The following is a 19,680-nucleotide window of genomic DNA, read 5'->3' on the forward strand; positions in this document are numbered from 1 at the left end:
AGGAAAATTTGAAAAAGTGTGTGTCGAAGGTGGGAAAATTGGATTTTTGAAAGGTAGATAGTTTTAGCTTGGAAAGTATGTGTAATTTGACAAAAATGTCATTGATACATAATTTTCAAATGTAAGGTTTTCAAATTTCAACTCGGCAAAACAGAAGACCGCAGGACACATCAGAAGACTGCATGGCCGTGACGAGACCGTAAGCCACAACAGAGGACCGCATGACAAAGCTGAAGACCACATGCTACATCTTTAAGAGTTTGTAGTGTGTGAAAGACATTTATGTCAAAATGCACATATTTTTCCATATTAAAACCTACTACCCTTTAGAAAATCAATTTTTCAAACCTTCGAAACACACTTTCCAAAATTTCCTATACCAACCATTCATTATTTTAAGGGTCCATTAGGTAAATAACCACATTTATAGTTTGACATTGCTAAATAGTCAACGTTTCGTAAATCTTAAAGAAATAGTCACTTTCATATATTTACAGACGTAAATCTTAGATAAACAACCACTTCCAATTATTAGACCGTGTCATCTTTATGGATATTTGCCTAAAATTTACGAAACATTGATTATATAGCAATTCTAAACGCTTTAATTGGCTATTTACCTAATTTTTGTTATTTTAACTAGCAATAAAAAATAGGACTATATAGACAAAAAATAGACGAATAGAGGACTATTAGACAAATTGTCTACAATATTATATGCGAAGTTTCATCAAGTCTAGTATGGCTGGACTTATTGGGCGAACGGCGAAGCGAAACTGAAAGAAACACCAAAGCTCTCTCTCTCTCTCTCTCTCTTATGGCGTCTGAGAACAAACCGAACTCAGGTTCCACTGGCAGGTCGAAGAAGGGCAGGCCGCGCTATCTCCCTCAGAATGTGAGTCTATCTCTCTTTTCCTCTCTCTCTCTCAAAAGAGATTTATTGAGACTGACAAGTGACGATAACAGAAAGCGGCGAAGAAGAAAGGTTCGTACCCGTTAAGGCCTGGAGTGGAGGGTTTCTTCCTTACCTGCGATGGTGGCAGAGAACGCCAGGCCTGTCAGGAGGCCATTGATGTTATTGATTCTGTACATCTTCTTTCCCTTCTCTTTTTTCTCAATATATAGTTCTTTTTTAATATTTTTATATCAGCAATTGGACCTTTAGTTTCTCTTGATTAGGTTTATTTTTAATTTCTTGTTGCACGAAAATTTTTTTGGCGTTAGAATTTGAGTGTGTTTCATTTTCATTGTTAGGACAAGAGCACAAGTACATGTGTTGAGGATAATGGGAATGAAAGTACCCTGATTAGGTCTAAGAGATTTTACTTTGGTTTGGGCTAGTTAGTTACATTTCATAACAGACCTTGATAGATTAACGAGAGAAAGTCTGGATGATTGTGTTGGATTGATGGATAATTTTCTACATGTCTGCGGTTAAATTTTAAAAAGTAAAGAACTTTGCCCCAATAACTCCGAGGATGTTCACTTCTGGATTACGATTCTCTCTCTCTCTCTCTCTCATTTTTTTCTATGGTTCTTTTGTGTCCAGTTCAAGTATGTGTTCTTTTAGGTATTCTCCAACATATCGATCATTTCCTCTCGAATCCCAAGAGGCTAAAAACCAATAACATGAAAGCTGTGAGTCGATGTTAGGTGTCAGTTTTTGGTGATTGGCGATCGACTGCATCGATAGTCATTCATTCTCATTTCAGAAATTGTTGTGAAAATCATTTGTGTAATGTAAAGATGATGCATAGTTTTAAAACATTTTTTTTTCTTTTCTCGCAACTACTTGTTATCTTGCAGTTTCTCGAGGAGTTAGTCCTTGGGAAGGATGCCGATGGAAAGCCTGGAAAGATTCTCAGTAAACCACAGAACAAGAAGATCACGTTCTCGTATTCCGATTCGTCTGATAGTGATGATGATAGTGACAGAAATGAGGACAGCGAGAGTGCAAAGGATGAGAATAAATCTGATCCTCCTAATAAAGACGATGATGCTGGTAACGAAAAAAGTGAGATACCGAACCCTGACAAAGACAATGATGCTAGCAATGAAAATAAAACCGAGGCAGAACCAGAAGTTACTGAAACTAAAGGGGTCGAAAACGAGGCCGAGGAACCACCGGCGAAAAAACAGTGCGTGGAAGGAGACGTGCCAAAAGTGGTGATCCCGAAGAAGCCGGAAGAGAAGTCTGTTGATAGGCTAATTGAAGAGGAGATCAAACAACTTGGAAATAAGAATACGGTGAGCTTTCAATGACCATGTTTCTTCTTGTGTTGCAATATATGTTCCATTGTTCAATCTCGTTGCAGAGTTACTTTTCTGTTAAAAAACTGAGCTGACATTTCTTTTGTCACATTGGAGTTCATTATTCAAAATCCCAGCTCCTATTTTCCCCTTGTGTCCTTTAATTTTTTTTTTTTTGTTTTGTTTTTTATACCGTTTCCCCAATCTTGGTTTATTTATGTATTTATTTTAATCTTGGTGTCATGGTAAATTTATTTTACAGAAGCGGTTTTTCCACCTGGATACGGGGTGTCACGGTGTGGTGTTTATACAAATGCGGAAGAAGGAAGGAGATGCGAGCCCCAAAGATATTGTGCAGCGTATTATGACATCTGCAGCAGCTACAAAGAAACACATGTCCAGGTTTATTACGTCTTTTTTTATTTTTTTTTATTTGCTTACACTGCCTTATATAAAAAGAAATGCACTTAATAGAAATGCTGTTTTGGCTAACTTATACTGGTTGGATTGTTTCGGATTTAGGTTCATCATGAGAATTTTACCCGTTGAATTGTCTTGCTATGCCTCGGAAGAGGAGATTTCGAAAACCATCGTGCCTCTGGTGACAAAGTATTTTCCCGCTGAGACTCAGGATCCACAAAAGGTTGGTCTTCTTTATACCTATCTCCCAATCGCGATAGAAATCCAGGGTAGTTCGTTTGCAGTGAAAAATCGTGAGTAGTCTGATTGAATGTTGTAATCTTCACACAGTTCTGCGTGCTATATGGAGCGCGTGCAAATACTGGGATTGACAGGATGAAGATTATAAACGCAGTTGCCAAATCTATCCCTGCACCGCACACAGTTGATCTTACTAATCCCACTCGGGCCATCGTTGTTGAAATCGTCAAGGTAAGTTTTGCCCTTTTGAATCTTGAAATAACCGTTTCCTGTTTTTTTAGTCTCCGCTTTGCAAAAAAGAAAAAGAAAATCTAACCAGTAAAATTTCCCATTCCTTGTCAGACCGTATGCTTGATTGGGGTGATTGAGAAGTATAAGGAGTTGTCCAAGTACAACTTGAGGCAGCTCACTTTGCCACAGCCATGAGTGAGCTCGATTTGGTGATGATGCTTCTTCAAAGACTCTTGAAATTTTCAAGTGCAAGTGTTTTAATCAGAGGGGTCTAAGAGACGGAATTGGACCCTTGGCCAGTAATGTAACCCGTTATCGTAAAATTTTGCAAGAACCCCTTTTCTTCTGTCTTCTATGCTAGTAATTTTACAATATAAAGTTTCTAACTAAATGATAGCTTAAATTTCCAAGATGGTATTTATTTTCTCTCAGATGATTCAGGATATATGTTCTAAAGCTCAGATGGTATGTCTGTCTTTATATATCTATCAGCTGAATACACAGTTTTGCCTCTACTCAATTTTAACCTTCTACGCTCATCCTTTATAGTTCTATGACTCATATATATGCCGTTGACCAAATCAAGAGAAAGAAATTAGAAATGTTAGAAATAATATTGGAGTGGTGTACAATGATATAATATTGTCACCATTCCAATTTACTGATGAAATCAGAGACAACTATGATTCAAAGCGCAATTCAACTGAGCTTAGAATCATTATTTATTTATTTATTTATTCCGCCGATGAGATTTTATTTGAATTTAGTCAAGTTATGGGATGTTATGAAAAAAAATAAGACTTCTTAACTGGTTAAACTTGGAATATGGGTTTCACTGGTTATACAAGTTTTCTTAAGAGGGTTTGGTTTCTGATTAAGGTTCTCTTGAGAAAACAAGACTTCTTAACTGGTTAAACTTGGAATATGGGTTTCACTGATTATACAAGTTTTCTTAAGAGGGTTAGTTTGGTTTCTGATTAAGGTTCTCTTGAGGAACATCAAATTGACTGCTCAACAAAAATACAAGTTTTCTTTTTATCGTCCTCTTCTTGGTAAGAGCAGAATCGACATTCCTATCGACATTCCTAAGATATGCTCCAATGCAGATATGATCAAACATTAGAGAAAAAAGGGACAGCATAAAAGAGAGAGAAAGAGCTTCATATTGTAGAAGAATCGATTGCTTGCCTCTGTTCCAAGAATTACATGAATTACGTCCTCTTTACCAACAGAAAACCATATGATATATATAGAAGAATTACATGAATTGCCTCTGTTCCAAGAATTACATGAATTGCATCTGTTCTAAGAATTACATGAATTGCGTCCTCTTTACAAACAGAAAACCATATGATATATATCGAAGACCAAAAACAAAAGGTTTGAAAACTAAAATCTAACTCAACACTGCCAGAGAGAAAGCTATTATTCTCATTCGAGTATAATTGAATTCAACCCCTTCTATGGAGCACTAGGAGCCTTGTACAACTTTTCAACCATCTTCCGAAACTCTGCACCATCCCAAAATCATGAACTTAGTGTCAGTCATTGGAAAAAAAAAAAAAAAAATTCAAATGATTCACTCATCAGATAATTACCCTCTTGGTTGCACCAAAGTTTAGCCGCTTGATTGTTAAAAGGAGAAGAAATGTTTGGCTCTGCAAATTGAAACCGATGAATGCACACCCATCAGATTCCCAGGAAAAAAAAAGCATCACAAAGAGAAAGTGAGTAATATTAATAACGACCTCCAAGAAGACTCTGGATTGACAAAAGGATAGATCTGACGTCATAGGCAGATGACCATTTATCCTAGACAAGGCAGTGTCAAGGTTAGTACTTATTTGAGAACATTATATTGGTGGGGTAGTGAAAAAGGAGAAAGAAGAACCTGAAGGATGTCCAAGCAAATGTTTCCGAAGATGTCGACGTTAGGGTGGAAACAGGGGGTCTCGAACTTGACCTTCGGAGGCTTAAAGGGATAGTCGTTGGAGAAGGAGAGAGACAGTCTGTACTCCGTCCCTTCATACACCGTATCTTTGCTTCCCGTTATCGTGCCTTTCCAACACATTATGTTGTCTTCCTCTGGGAATCCCGATATCCCTGAATCCCCACCCATCTGGAGTTTCGCCCAAACATATCAGATTCTTGAACATATACATATACAATCTTGCAAAACCAGACTCAAAGTTTGAATTGAAAATCTTACCATCAAGGCCATCAGTTCTGATTGCAACCTGTTCGTAATACAAGAGAAACAAAAACGAAATTAATCACCTATCAGTTCCAACGAAACCCCCCTCAGAATATATACGTTAAAAGAGATGATCTGATCATTCTACGAAAACTGTGTTTTTTCCTTTCTTTCTCAAGCATGTATTTAAACGAACAGATTGCGTGCGTGCAAGAAATCACAGATCAGACGTAATTAAATTGAAACGAGAACACACAGATGAAGATGGAAGAGACAAATACCTTTTGAGAACAGACTGAGAGTCGACGGTCTTGGGAGGAGGAATAGGTTTGGTGGCAGCGGTGTTGGGTCCAACTGGAGTGGTGTTCACGGCAGCCATTGCTGTTGAGAAAGAAGAAGAAGAAGGGAGAGATAAGCTAGGGTTTATCTTCTTCTTCCTTCAAAGAATTAGAGAGAGAGAGAGAGAGTAAATGAATTGATTTGAGTTTCTTCTGGAGCCGTTATTTAAAAGGGTGTGTGGGGTGGAGTGAAACGGCGTCGGATTAAGGAGGGTTTCGGGCAATATCCTTTTTTTTTTCTCTTCCGAACGTTGCAATGCAATGCCCATTTTTCCTTTATACTTCAACGGCTAGTTATGGGTTAGCGCTAACGTACGCCAGTGGCGCTTTCATTCCGTTTCTTTTCTCTAATAATAATTAAAAAAATATATCAAGTTTAGATCAATTAATTACAAATTATCTAAAAATAGATTTTTATCATAATTATTTTTATCCACTGATAAAGCGTCATTTTCCGGCATCAGAAAATGATCCCCTTAAAAACAAAGTAATAATAAATCGCAATGAAAGTCACCGTGAAAACCGCCGTGAGAATCTCCACCTAGCCATGACTTTCGTGGCATCCACCCGACGAAGATCTTCACCCGGCCATGACCGAGTCATCGCTCGGTCATGGCCTCCATCCGATGAGGAATTTCACCCGGCCATGGCCTCCACCCAGTGAGGATTTTTACCCGGCCATGACCGAGCGATGACTTGGTCATGGCCTCCACCCGGTGAGGATTTTCACCCGATCATGGCCTCCACCCGGTAAATATTTTCATCCGAGCATGACCGAGCGATGACTCGGTCATGGCCTCCACCCGGTAAGTTTAAGGGTTCTTTGGGAATTATGAAAATGGTGTGTTTGTTGTTGTTGTAGTTTGGAATTATTGTTGCCGAGGATTGAGCCGAAAAAGTGAGGTTCATTTTTTTTCTACGATGATTTGGGAGTATCTTCAACATGTTGGGAAATTGTTTCACATTGAGATTGGCCGAGACTTTTTTGTGGGCTGTTTGGCTGTGTGAAATTCTGTTTTGGCCGAGCCTGTTAAATTGTCAAGGTTGGATATGAAATTGTTTTGTGGAATGATTTGATTGCTGGTCTTGATCTTGACATTTTGGCCGATTTGATGTGTTTGGTCGGGTTGGTCCCGGCCGGACTATGAGTCGAGTCACTCGTTCGTTCGGAACTCGGTCAAACCATGATTACGTTACCGAATCTGAGAATTTCATTACGTGTCGTTAAGGTTTGAATTTGGTAAATATGATAATAGAGATTTGAGAATTTACTTGAGTTTGGTTAGCTTGTGTTTTGGTTTGAATTTAAGAATCTGGTTGTGATATGGTTATGTGATTTGAGATTTGATGTTTCATTTCCGAGTTCGATTTGGAAATTGCTTGATTTGTGTAACATTGCTTGTTCGATTTCGGTTTCGAATTCGGAATTGTTGGATTGTTTGAGAATTGGTTCGGTTTTTTGGAGTCTCGGGAATCACGCGGGTCTCAATGAGAGACCGAGAAATTGAATTTTATGGTAGAGTCCGAGTTTGGTATTATGTTTTGAATTTTACAGTTTATTCACAGATCGGATCGGGACGAGCGAGAGCCGACGGAGCCGAACGCATCAAAGCCGGGAATTAGAGAATTCAGAAAAAGAGTGAAGCTCGATCTCACTTGTGAGTCGTGTTATCGCTTTGTAGCGTTAGACTTCGAGTTACACTTTAATGATTTGGATTGATATTAAATAATTGTTAATTATTTAATTAAAAGACGTTCGAGAATTTAGTTTCAGTGTATTATTTTGGAATTTTTGGTTGTATGATTCGGATTATTTATTTATTTAAGACTCGTTGAAAATAACTCGTTGAACTTATATTTCGTACGATTTCTACTGTACGAACACATACGGGTCTTAAATAAGTTTAATTTCCGAAAGACCGGGAAATAAGTAATTAAATTCTCGAACCATGCATCGACTCACAACGAATCCCGACAATGAACCTTAAACTCTTCAACATTTTCGAATCAAATAACTAATGAAGTTTCAACTTCGGATTCTAGTTCTCTCGACGCTTCAGGACGTGCCAAGAGTCTCGAAAAGCATGTTAAAGCGAAGAATTTTTGGAAGTCAACAAGTTTTTCAACGAACTATTCCGGGTAATTGTGGAGACCTAAGTCAACTACACACCAAAAGAATAACTCTGTTTACGTGCATTATTACGTGTTAGTAAACAAGAGTATGAAAAGCCATAAAAACGAATTATCTCAAAGATTTAAGGCTTCGGCCGCTTTTATTGAAAACTTAGCTCGGGTTCGCCCGATAAGTTAAAACATAGACTTGTGAAACCTAGCCGTCTGCTCGGTCTCCTTCGCAACCAAGGCCATATACATGTCGACATTAGCCTCGTCCACAACTTTCTTCGGTTTCTCCATCTAGGAATACACTTTGGTTCAGTTGTTGATCTTGTCGAGTCGATCCTCAAGATGAAACTGGAGCGCCTGGTTTTTAAGGGAGAGCTCGGTCACATCCTTGGAAAGCTCCTTGATCATCGTATCTTTTCTCGACAGGTCCCTCTGGAGAGATGCGAACTTCTCGTTCATTGACGCTAGCGCGGTCTGAAGGTATTCGATTTCGGCATGCACCTTGGCGAGCTTTTCACGCTTTCCTACGGAATCCTGGACGTGACCCTCGTACATGGTCACGCCTCTGGTTGAGCTCAGTCGACATCTAGACCAAAACATAAAGTAAATATTTTTCTAAGTATGCAATTACTTCGTAAAAAACATAAGGATAATGAAAATCAAACTGACCACGGTGATGTACCCCGCCATACGTTGGTACCAAGCGGGCTCGAGCATGCTCGGTACCTTAGACAGAGACATGTCCGGATCGGCGAGCTGACGAAGTAAACCCGCAGATGAGTAGAGGTCGTCCATAAGCTTGTGGTCTTGATTGAAGTAGAAGGCAATCCGATTCGCCTTGTGAGTCTTCGTCGAGGCCGAGATGGAATCGAGCTGGCTTTCGCCTTGAACGAGCGAGGTGGTGCCTCCCTTGGCGAAGTCCACAAACTTCATCTTTTGTTTTTGGATGATCTTGTCGCCTTCTTCTTTTTCGTCCTCTTTTTCTTCCTCGATCGGCTCAACTTGAGCCGCCTTCTTCTTCTTCTCCTTTTTTTTTTCTTTTTTTTTTTCTTCTCAACTAGAGCCTAAAAAGTTTCCTTCTCCTTTTTCTTTCTCTTTTTTGTTCGCGTCGGCTGTTGCCCCGTAGGTGGCGTGCAAAGATGAATGTCGTAATGAATCTGGTATTTCCTATGATATGATTTTAAATCAACAGACATAACTAAAGACAGTAGTAAGAGATCTTCGTTCTCGACATGAGCTTTGGAAGATGACCCTCAGTTTTCTTCTAGGTTTGACATGTTTTCTGGGTTGAGTCCTAGACGAAGTCAAGAAAACTGAAAAACGAACTGCTAAGAACGCTAAGCAAACTCGAAGAAAATTATCAAGAAACCTACGAGCTCGCTAAAGAGAAAACAACGAAGCAAAGACAGTGAAAAATAGAAAATGAGAGAAGTTACCAGAAGAGTTTCTTCACTCAATAAATATAAGAGAAATAAAATTTGAAATGACCTTTTGCAATCTTTTATAAGGGGCGGTTAGAACCCACTTCCTGAAAATTTTCATAATTAACCATCAAATCAAATCTTATCTCTTCGATCTTGCGAAATATTTTCACTAACGCGTCAAAACGGTACGACTTTGGAATCGTGGCACTGTAGCAACACGACACGTGGACCGCATTTAAAATATAATATTTTTGAAATATTTGATTCGCGTCCAAATTTCGGGCGAATTCAACTCTTTTTCGACGCTGAAGTCTTTATAATATTCTCCGAATATTAAATAGACTAGGGGCTGATGTTGGGGGGGTAGAGTTCATCCCCATAAAATAATTTGATATTGGGCCACCAAAGCCCAATGTCCATCAAAGCCCATTTTCGATCAAATGATTTAAGTAATAAATATATGACAATTATTAATTGATTGTTATTAATCATTGTCGTACGAATTTAATAAATCAGTTGGGCCCGGCCTAAGTCCATTTACGAGCTCACAGTGCGACCACCAAGGTCGTGATGAAGTCGAAGTCAATACAGGAGAAACGATCTCACCTTAAAATTCGGAGAGCTGATGATTTCTATCAAGCCCGTTCAAACGCAAAAGCAACGTGGTAGAAGAAGAGGCGGTGAAGGACGAGGTCTCCAACACGTGTCTCTGAGGATTTCGCATCTCGTCGCAATATAAATTCTTCTCTTCAGAGAGAATTTTGGATGTTACTTTTACTTTACCGCATATTATCTATCTCCATCTCTCTCTAAAATTGTACTTCTGAGCTCGTCAATTGTCTTCATAATCAGTCAAGCTCGACCAATGTATTCTAGACCGAATAATTAATAAAAATGTTTGCTTGTTCTTAAGATAGTTGTTTATAACTGTCCTCTCGTTTCCTTACTACGTTTTTCTGAGATCCACATAAATAAATCAAAATAAACACCAAAATAATCTTTTAATTTTCTTCATGATTGTTAGAGGCTCAGAAATGACATCAACAGTGTGCATGTCGTTTTGGTTAGGAATTAAGTCAAATGTATTGTGAGCATTTCAAGCTTGTGTGTTGCCCTAGTTGTTTCTCCATAAATATGTTGTAGCCATCACTTTTGCATGTGTGAAACAACAAAAGAAAAAAGTCGGTGCAGAGAGAAAGAGATAGCGAGTTTGTTTACATTTTTTCCGATTGGATTTATAGTAAATATACAGTGACAAAGTAGACGTAGATCTCACGTTGAGATTAAACCTCTATAAATCTTTAAGTCCTTTCTTTGCTATTATTTTTATTTCGTCTTCTAATTTGTAGGGGGTTTCAGCGTTGAAATCTAAGCACTGATCACGTTTAGTATCCAGCTTTATTCTTTTGACGGACTAACTTTGTAGGCTTGGGCCAAATTGTAACCAATTTGAACCTAAGCCATTACGGATTAATGAAAGATGAAGTGCAACATAAACAATATTCATTATCGCCTTGCTAACAAAATTACGAGAAACTTTTCATTCAACTAGAGAGACAAAAAGGAAAATCCCGTGTTTGTGTTTTTTTAATTCATGTTTCTTTATTATTAATAATTTTTAATTCATGTTTCTTTATTATTAATAAAACATTTACATCTTTTTATTTTATTTTTATTTTAGTTTATCAGTAATAGGCTTACGTAGCTTCGTTGGTTATTTAATTTACGTTTTTTTTTTATTCTATCTTTCCAAAAAAAAAAAAAAGGGGAAAGAAGGAAATCCCAAACAATTGGTGTTGTTTTTCAGTCTTAAAAAAACCAATTGGGGGTTTTCGTCGCTAGAAAATCGCATCGTGAGCTGATAAATCCACCGTTCGATTCGCATCTAACGACAACACCCAGGGCTATATATTCGCATCTAAAAATAATTAATTCATTACCGTAGAGTTTATGCAAATCGATCTTCTTCCCATTTTTAACCTTCGTCGTCTCTTCCCCATTTTCAACCTTCGTTGTTCTTCGTTGTTGTTTCTTTTTCCTTTTCGTATCATGCTTTTCTAGATCGGTTCTTCGTTATTGTTTCTTTTTTCCTTTTCGTTTCATGCGTTTTTAGATCCTTACTTTCTGTTCTTCGTACTCCGTTGCTGTTCGTTTTCCTCTTCGTTCTCATGTTTTTTAAGATCTGTGTTTTGTGTTCGTCGTGATTCATACTTTTTTTTTTTCCCTTTTCCTCACAATGCTCGCGGCTATAAATTACGCACTCGAGTCCGTCATCCTAACCATCCGTATTGCTAGGGTTTATGCGAATCGATTGAACTCTTCCCCAATTTCTTACTTCGTCTTTCTTCGTTTCTGTTTTTTTTTCCTTTTTAGATCTTTTTTTTTTTTTTTTTTCAGATCTTCGCTATAAATACGTACTCAAGTCCGTCATCCTACACCATCCAGTATCGCTAGGGTCTATGCGACTCGACCATCTCTTCCCCAATTTCCTACTTCATCTGTTTGTTTTTTTTGCTTTTCGTTCTCATGACCCACGACCAGCGAAAGACACGATTTTGACCCTGACCCGCAAAAGTCACATGATTGTGACTCGATTGTCCCGTGAAAGTCTCGATTGTCCCACGAAAGTCCCTTGATTGTGATCGATGGTCCAGCAAAAGACCCACAATTGTGATTCGAGTGACCCGCCAGACCCGATTAAAGACCCACGACCAGCGAAAGACACGATTTTGACCCTGACCCGCAAAAGTCACATGATTGTGACTCGATTGTCCCGTGAAAGTCTCGATTGACCCACGAAAGTCTCGATTGTCCCACGAAAGTCCCTTGATTGTGATCGATGGTCCAGCAAAAGACCCACAATTGTGATTCGATTGACCCGCCAGACCCGATTAAAGACCCACGACCAACGAAAGACACGATTTTGACCCTGACCCGCAAAAGTCACATGATTGTGACTCGATTGTCCCGTGAAAGTCTCGATTGTCCCACGAAAGTCCCTTGATTATGATCGATGGTCCAGCAAAAGACCCACAATTGTGATTCGATTGACCCGCCAGACCCGATTAAAGACCCACGACCAGCGAAAGACACGATTTTGACCCTGACCCGCAGAAGTCACATGATTATGACTCGATTGTCCCGTGAAAGTCTTGATTGTCCCACGAAAGCCCCTTGATTGTGATCGATGGTCCAGCAAAAGACCCACAATTGTGATTCGATTGACTTGCGAAAGACCCACGACCAAGATCGAGACCTGATTGACCCAGGTAAGACCCACAATCGAGATTGACCCAGGAAAGGCTCGTGATTATGACCCAAATGACACATTAAGAACACTCGAGGATATCGGTTAGAGAGAGAGAGAGAGAGTCCATATATGACCCATGACCAGTGATAGATTCAAAGACCCACAATCAGCAAAATACTCACGATTGTGACCCTGACCTGCGAAAGTCACACGATTTGACCTGATTGTCCCGTGAAAGACCCACAATTGTGATTCGATTTACCCCTCGAGACCCGATTGACCACGGAAGACCCACAACCGAGATTGACCCAGGAAAGGCACGTGATTGTGACCCGATTGACCCATGAAGACACTGGGGGATATCAGTTTGAGAGACATAGAAAGTCGATATATATACACAACTTTGGTCTCGAGCATTGGGGTCAGACTCAAAATGTGTGGAAATAACCTCGAAACCCGGCTTCTGAATCTTCTGCTGATTGGACTAGGATTTTGGAGATGTTTATTGGCAAGGTTCATGCTGGACTAAAACCTAGCATTCAGTTGTTGATTGCTGCAAGGCTTGCTTGTTTGCCTTATATGTTCCGTTCTTTCATCTCTTTTGAAGCTTGCACCCTTTGATTTTTAACTGTTTAGCTTGTGGCATGTGATTAACAACAAACAACACTGTAATCTCATTACCTAAATGCAGGGCATTGTACCATTCTTAAACAAAAAGTGTCAACAAACATGAATCGAATGAGCCACCATCAGATGTGTGGTTCCAGAGAGCTGACCAATTGAATTGAAAAAGATTGATGACGGAAAGTTGTAAATGCTATGATGATCAGCCTGAAAAGAACAAAAAAAGATGGGTATTAAATAGATAAAAAAAAAATCTTTTGGAAAACCAGGGTCCGTAACCGCCGAGATAGCCATATCAACGAATATCTGTCCTATTTAAGATACCTTGTACTCCAAGGAGAAATTATAAATGGCAGGTAATGGCCTTGTTCAAAGGAGATGATGTAACTTCTGGTAAAAGTTCACGGATAAGTGAGACAGGAATTCAATATCATAGTCTCGTCTTTAATTGATACTTAATAATATAGTTTATGAAACTTGCTTTCATTATCAATAGATAAACCTCTTTGAGCCATCTAATTAATGTTTGACATAAAAAAAAAAGTTTGCCCTGAAATGATCCAGGGTATTCTAACCATGCGTGATGAGATTTACAAAGTGCAACGAAATTAAAGTCTTCCTTGTTGAAGCTGTAATGTTTGACTCGACTGACCCGCGAATGACACACGACTGAGACCTGATTGACTAGCAAAGACCCACGATCAAGCCCGAACAGAAATCGTAGAGTTCCTCGAAGAACTGAGCTTCGTCGATCTTGTAAATCTGTTGCAGAAAGAAAGCCGAGCGGAAATTACATGGCAAACTCAAGAACTGTGAGGCCTTATTCAATTTTATGCCAAGCCATTTCAGATTGTTACAGGAATGACTTGGTAACATTTAGGCGACATGTGGGACTATGTTTATACATGGGAGTAAGAATTAGAGCCAACTTTCTATCAGAATGGAGACAAATCTTTCAGCGCCCAACACGGATAAGAATTCACGTCCAAAATTCTGTTTAGAAATTCAGGTGGTGAATCAGGTATTTGATAAGAATTTGAACAGATACAACTTTACTGATATGGTAATAAAACATAATTAGCTTGCTGTAATTGTCGCATTGACTGGGACAAAGCAAAATGTGATACAAGACATCCTAACATGCCATTAGAACATATTTCAAGGTTTTGACCCACTTTATTTCCTATACTTTTTTAATATAAAGTTTTTACTCTGTTGCGCATCATCCAAGTGATGCACACCCACCCTTCCTTCAATGGAGCCAACCTAGAGAAAAGCAGCACATCATTTAAAGGCTTTTTTCTTGAAAATGAAAAGAAAAAAAAAATAGTAAAGGAATAATTTTTACAAAATGCATGACAAAAACTTAAAAGGTTTGCCCTGATACAATCCAATGTATGTGTGACAAGATTTCCAAAGTGCAACAAAACTTAAAAGTCTTCCTTGTTGAAGCTGTAATGTTTGATCCGATTAGCCCACGAAAGACCCACGACGGAGACCCGATTGACCCGCAAAAGATCCACGATCGAGCCCCGATTAATCGACAATGAACCTAGAACAGAAATCGTAGAGTTACTCGAAGAATTGAGCTTCGCCGATGCCGATCACGTAAATCTGTTGCAGAAAGAAAGTCGAGCAGAAATTACATGGCGAACTCAAGTACTGTGAGGCCTTATTCAAATCATATGCCAAGTCATATCAGATTGTTACGGGAATAACTTTGTAATGTTTAGGCGACATGCGGGACTATGTTCATACCTGGGAGCAAGCATAGGAGCCAGCTTTCTATCTGAATGAAGACAAATATTCCAGTGCCCAACACGGATAAGAATTCGCATCCAGAAATTAGTTTAGAAATTCAGGTGGTGAATCAGACATTGGATAAGAATTTGAAGCCAATACAACATTTGCTGATATGGTAATCAAACATAATTAGCTTGCTCTAACTGTCGCATTGACTGGAACAAAGCAAAATGTGATACAAGAACATCCTAACACGTCATTAGAGCATATTTCAAGCTTTTGTCTCTATCTGTCACTCTCTAATTCTACACTTTGATCACACACAATATAATCCATTAGAAGTGAGGTGGTCACAAGCACAAAAGTTATTTCAACAACGGTGTGATCACGAAGGTATAATGATAAAATGACTAGATTCTGACCTCAAGGGTGATCATGTGGTCATAAACATCAACTGCGTTGCCGCAGAAAATACCGGTGAGATCAAGAGCGTCCCTCCTCAAAAGGTAAGTGACTTATATCCCAAACTTGAGCACAAACTCATGAGGAGATTAACAAAACTTAGTCGAATCTCTAGATGGTAAAATATTTTTAGATATGTGGAATTCTGAATATTTACATGTGGCAATCTCACCCATCGCGAGTCAAATTAGTTATGGTAAAAAAACAGCAACTTGTCCTTCTCATGTATTTTTAAAACTTTATTTTATATTTATTGTTATTCATTGCCGTTTTTTTTTTCTCGAAAGATCCATAATCGAGCACCGATTGACCCGTGATGGACCCTATCTAGCTAAGGCAGACCCAATCTGTTGCTTTGAAATATAATTTCCTGATACCAATTTCAAAGGAAGCAAAATGTGTGTATTGGTTGTGTGACCATACGGAAATATGTGATGAACAATCTATTGTTTACATAGAAGAATGTTTCTTGATAAATATTATCTGGCGAGCCATGGAAAACCCCGATGAGAACCAGATTAAGCCCCGATTGACCCGCCAAAGACCCACGATCGAGCCCTGATTGACTTGCTATGTCAAAATCCATGACTGAGCCACTGTCCAACAATCTTTACCCGAGCCACGCCCTCGTGGTGAGTATAATACCGTTGAGGATAGCAGTTTAAAAACACTATCATTTGGGACTGAATATTTTTCTTTATGTTTTTTTTACATGTTCTGTAATTCTGAGGTATAAACACTCTTAAGGATAGGGTTTTGATGTTCATTGATCAACTTAGTTTATCCGGTCTGAATTTTCAGAATTCAGTATCTGACACAATAGATTCAAAAAAATATTTGTGTCAATCGGTTGTTAAGTTTTCTCTTTCAGACACCTCTTACTCCCTTGTAGTTCTAATTGGAAATATAAACTTGTCCTAAAAAATGCAATGGGATTCATAGTCAAACGACAATCTACATGATTGATCGACCTAGTTAAGCCTTGGGTATTCTTACGGAAATCAATGAGCAAAGGCCGGATAAAAGTTCCGCAGAACAACTCGATATTTTGAAAAAATATGTGCGCTTTGGTCTCGAGCATTGGGGATTAAACTAAAAATCTCAGGGTTGAATGGATAAGATCCGAAGTGAGCTCTTTTCATAAGCCGTGCAAAGAACAAGTTGCAAATCATGAAAATGTGTGCCAAAGTGACAGAACTCTACACCATGTCAGGGATCATAATCCATTTTAGATCTAAAATATGTAAAAAAAAAAAAAAAATGAAGCTCCTGAAGATAGGATAACTTACTGGCAGAAGGTATGGAGCTCACCCAATTCTTGCTTTGAACCAACTCATGAGGTTGGCCTCGATTTCCAGCAAGGAAAAGTCAATTCACTATTACTTGTTGTGGCCCTACAAATGAAGAGAAATAACAACATAAGCTTTCGGAAAGTCTAAACCTGGAACAAGTAACATGAAGAAAAACAACTCCATTAACAAAAACCCGTGTATCACAATCAAACAAAATAAAGGCGAATGGGAAAAGAGACTGTCATCAGTCTTCAAGCGAGCAACTGCAATAGAAAACGTCAGTAAGTATTGATTTCAAGGCAAAAAAAAAAAGTTTTGTTATAAACCAGAATGTTAAAGGACTTACCAAATTTCAAATAGAAAGGATCAGACTAAAAAGGTTTGGAAACGACGTTGGCTGAACCTTGTCGCGCATGTATTCTAATCCTCGGTGGATCGGATTTTCAAAGTAAAACTAAACTTAGAAGTGTTGTTGAAGTTGTAATGTTTGCTTAGATGTATTGACAATACAAAAAAAAAAAATGCAATGAAAGAGATCTTAAAGCTCCTTGACTAAAGTCATCAAACAAATTAAAAAAGATAAGATTGTTTAACAAATTCCAAGTTGTTTCAAAAAGGTGTCCTTTGGCTGGAAAGTTCAGTATGTTTCGTTTCTTTCAGGCATGCCTTTGATATTGAAGAAACTCCTGAGGTTGGCATTGATTTCCATCCAGGAAAAGAGAAATAAGAATATGAACTTTCAGAGTAAGTCTAAACCAGGAGCAAGTAACATAAAGAACAAAAAAACTCTATTAACAAATATCGTGTATCATCACAATCACAAAGTAAAGAAGAATGAGAAAGAGGTTTAAAAAATCAATCGAAGAAAAACCACAAAGACCGTTATCAGCCTTTAAGCGAGCAATTGCGATAGAAAATTATGGTAAGTCTTGTTTTCAAGGCAAAAAATTGGTTTCATAGTAATCCAGAATGTTGAAAGACTTACCAAACAGAGAAAGGTTTAGAAGAGACGAGTCGTTTCATAATACCATGTCATTCACGGCCTCCTCGGTCCGGTCGTCCTTACAGAGCCCATTGATCAGCGTCTTGTTCGTGAAGATATCGGGTTGAAACCCAGCTCTAGCAATATCCCTACTTAGAATCTCTTTGAGCCGGCCAACGAATCACGTTCGGGCTCTATCGACCCCCCCGGACCGGCATATACGTTGGATCAGACCCCGTGAGTCTGATTATCCGGAACAACGTCCCTGAGAGACATACGACCGCCGAGCTTCGCAGTCTATCAGAAGCATCTCCTCAAAGAGCCTCACCGCCTCTTCAACTGAGTGAGGTAAATCTCCAAGCTCAAGACACACCCGGTGAGCGACCATCTGATGAAAGTCGGGTCGCAAGATTAAACAGTCTTCATCTTCAAGAGAAGCTGGTTCGGCCGTGATGGTGATGGAGATGAAAGCGACACCTTCCTCTTTCATCCGGGCCAGCATTGTGACCTCCGATGCCTTTCTGAGCTTATCGACGAGGATAGCTCCTATGTGAATCGGCCCGTTTGAATATATGGATCGTGGTTGGAATGTCAGAGCATAAGAACCTCGCAAATCCCCAAACTGGGGTTTCTGAAACGGTTTTCAAGCTTTTACTCTAAATGTGTGGCTTAGAAATCTCGTACAACATTAAGAGGACTGAAGTCACTGAACAAAATGAGTTGTTTTCGGTTCGAGAAGACTTACAAAGATTTAGCTGGAAAGTTCAGTATGTTCCGTTTTGTTCAGGTTTGTCCATCAAGTACGTCAACGGTGTTAGACCTGAAACTGGTTCACAAACCGGAAAGTTATGGCGAAGCTATGAAATCCGAGGCAAAAACTGTGAACAGACTTTCACTCGACTCTTCTGTGTGCGTCCGTGTGTGATGCATTTCTCCTTAACCGACCCGATTGATTAGGAATTTCATATTTTTTTTTTATTGAACATTAGTCCCTAAGTTTTTATTCTAAATATTTATCATCCCTTAGCTTTATTAATAACCAACTTTTTAGTCCTGCTGCTAGTGTCAATTGATGGCCGTCAGTCTAATAACTTAATAACCCAACTTCATACAAAGCAAATATCAAGAAATCTAACAAAAATAAATGGTTTTAAGTCTATAAAACAACACAATCTGAGGGGACCCAAAATGCTCTCCATACAATAGGTGAAAGTTGACCCTCCCTGAAATCTACGAAATTGGTCAACGATCATTCCTGTGAGCTCCGGCGGCTCCTTTTGGGACAAGAAGGTCCTTAGGTTCACATACCTTAACCCCATGGGTTCCAAGCGCCACCAACCCTGCAATCCTTTCGAAGACAACGACGATGACGCCACTGAAATGGAGGAAGTTATCGCCCAAACCTCCACTTTGTTAGCCTCTGATCTGAACCTCGGCAAACCTGAAACCACCCCACCGATCACAGGATCCGATAACGTTCTTTTGGGGAAGCTGATTTCCTGGAAACCTTGTGGCAAAAGCACCATCTCCGTTATCCTTAATCAAGCCTGGAAAACTACCCAACCCTGGACCATTTCCGAGATCAAACCGGGACTCTTTAGATTGCAGTTCACCCTCAAAGAAGACCTGGAAAATATTAAAAAATGGCCCATGGACTGTTAAAGGAGTTCAGTTTATTACTCAACCTTGGCCAGAACGGTCTACCTTTGACGAAGTGAAATTCCGATCTTGCTCTTACTGGATCCGTCTCTCCGGCCTCCCCTCGGAGATGGTCAATGACCAATGTCTTCGCCGAATCGCCGCCACCTTCGGCGAGGTCCTGGAGTGCAGAGTCAACAAAGGAGGTCGTTTCCGTCATTCAATCCGCTTTAGAGCCTCAGTTCCGATCAGGCGCCCCATCAAGGCGGGCTTCTTCCTCGACAGGGGCGACAACAAGTTCTCGTGGGTCCAGGCGAAATATGAAAGTTTGGGCTCCATCTGCTTCAGGTGTGGTACTCTCGGACACGGCCAATCGGACTATTCCCACGCCGAAGACACTCAGATCAAGAAGGAGGGTTTCAGGAAAATTCCCATGTTTGGCGAATGGATCTATGCGTCTTCTCCGAT

The 19,680-nt window shown here is 39.4% G+C and overlaps 2 protein-coding genes and 1 non-coding gene across 3 annotated transcripts; 2 read left to right on the forward strand and 1 right to left on the reverse strand.

The window, feature by feature from the left end:
* The first annotated feature begins 726 nt into the window (after positions 1–726).
* LOC149380784 (THUMP domain-containing protein) lies at positions 727–3,661 on the forward strand. The gene is made up of 7 exons (XM_089602031.1): positions 727–895; positions 967–1,086; positions 1,807–2,247; positions 2,513–2,652; positions 2,773–2,893; positions 3,001–3,141; positions 3,253–3,661. The coding sequence occupies exons 1-7, from the start codon at positions 818–820 to the stop codon at positions 3,334–3,336; spliced, it is 1,125 nt and encodes a 374-aa protein (XP_089458157.1). The 5' UTR covers positions 727–817; the 3' UTR covers positions 3,337–3,661.
* Positions 3,662–4,286: 625 nt separating this feature from the next.
* Positions 4,287–5,830, reverse strand: LOC149380785 (ubiquitin-conjugating enzyme E2 20-like). Its single transcript, XM_089601761.1, has 6 exons — positions 5,617–5,830; positions 5,351–5,378; positions 5,033–5,260; positions 4,890–4,953; positions 4,740–4,799; positions 4,287–4,652 (listed from the first exon to the last, which is right to left on the reverse strand). Exons 1-6 carry the CDS (start codon positions 5,712–5,714, stop codon positions 4,603–4,605), a joined length of 528 nt encoding a protein of 175 aa, XP_089457887.1. The 5' UTR covers positions 5,715–5,830; the 3' UTR covers positions 4,287–4,602.
* A 10,111-nt stretch (positions 5,831–15,941) lies between these two features.
* On the forward strand, positions 15,942–16,034 carry LOC149380786 (small nucleolar RNA SNORD96 family). The gene has a single exon (XR_016293990.1). It is a non-coding gene; the product is annotated as a small nucleolar RNA SNORD96 family (small nucleolar RNA).
* The last annotated feature ends 3,646 nt before the right edge of the window (positions 16,035–19,680 follow it).

Source organism: Urtica dioica, chromosome 11 (genome assembly GCF_054948205.1).
Source record: "Urtica dioica subsp. dioica isolate 48M chromosome 11, U.dioica_male_clone48M_v1_H2, whole genome shotgun sequence".
Classification (NCBI taxonomy): Eukaryota; Viridiplantae; Streptophyta; class Magnoliopsida; order Rosales; family Urticaceae; genus Urtica; species Urtica dioica.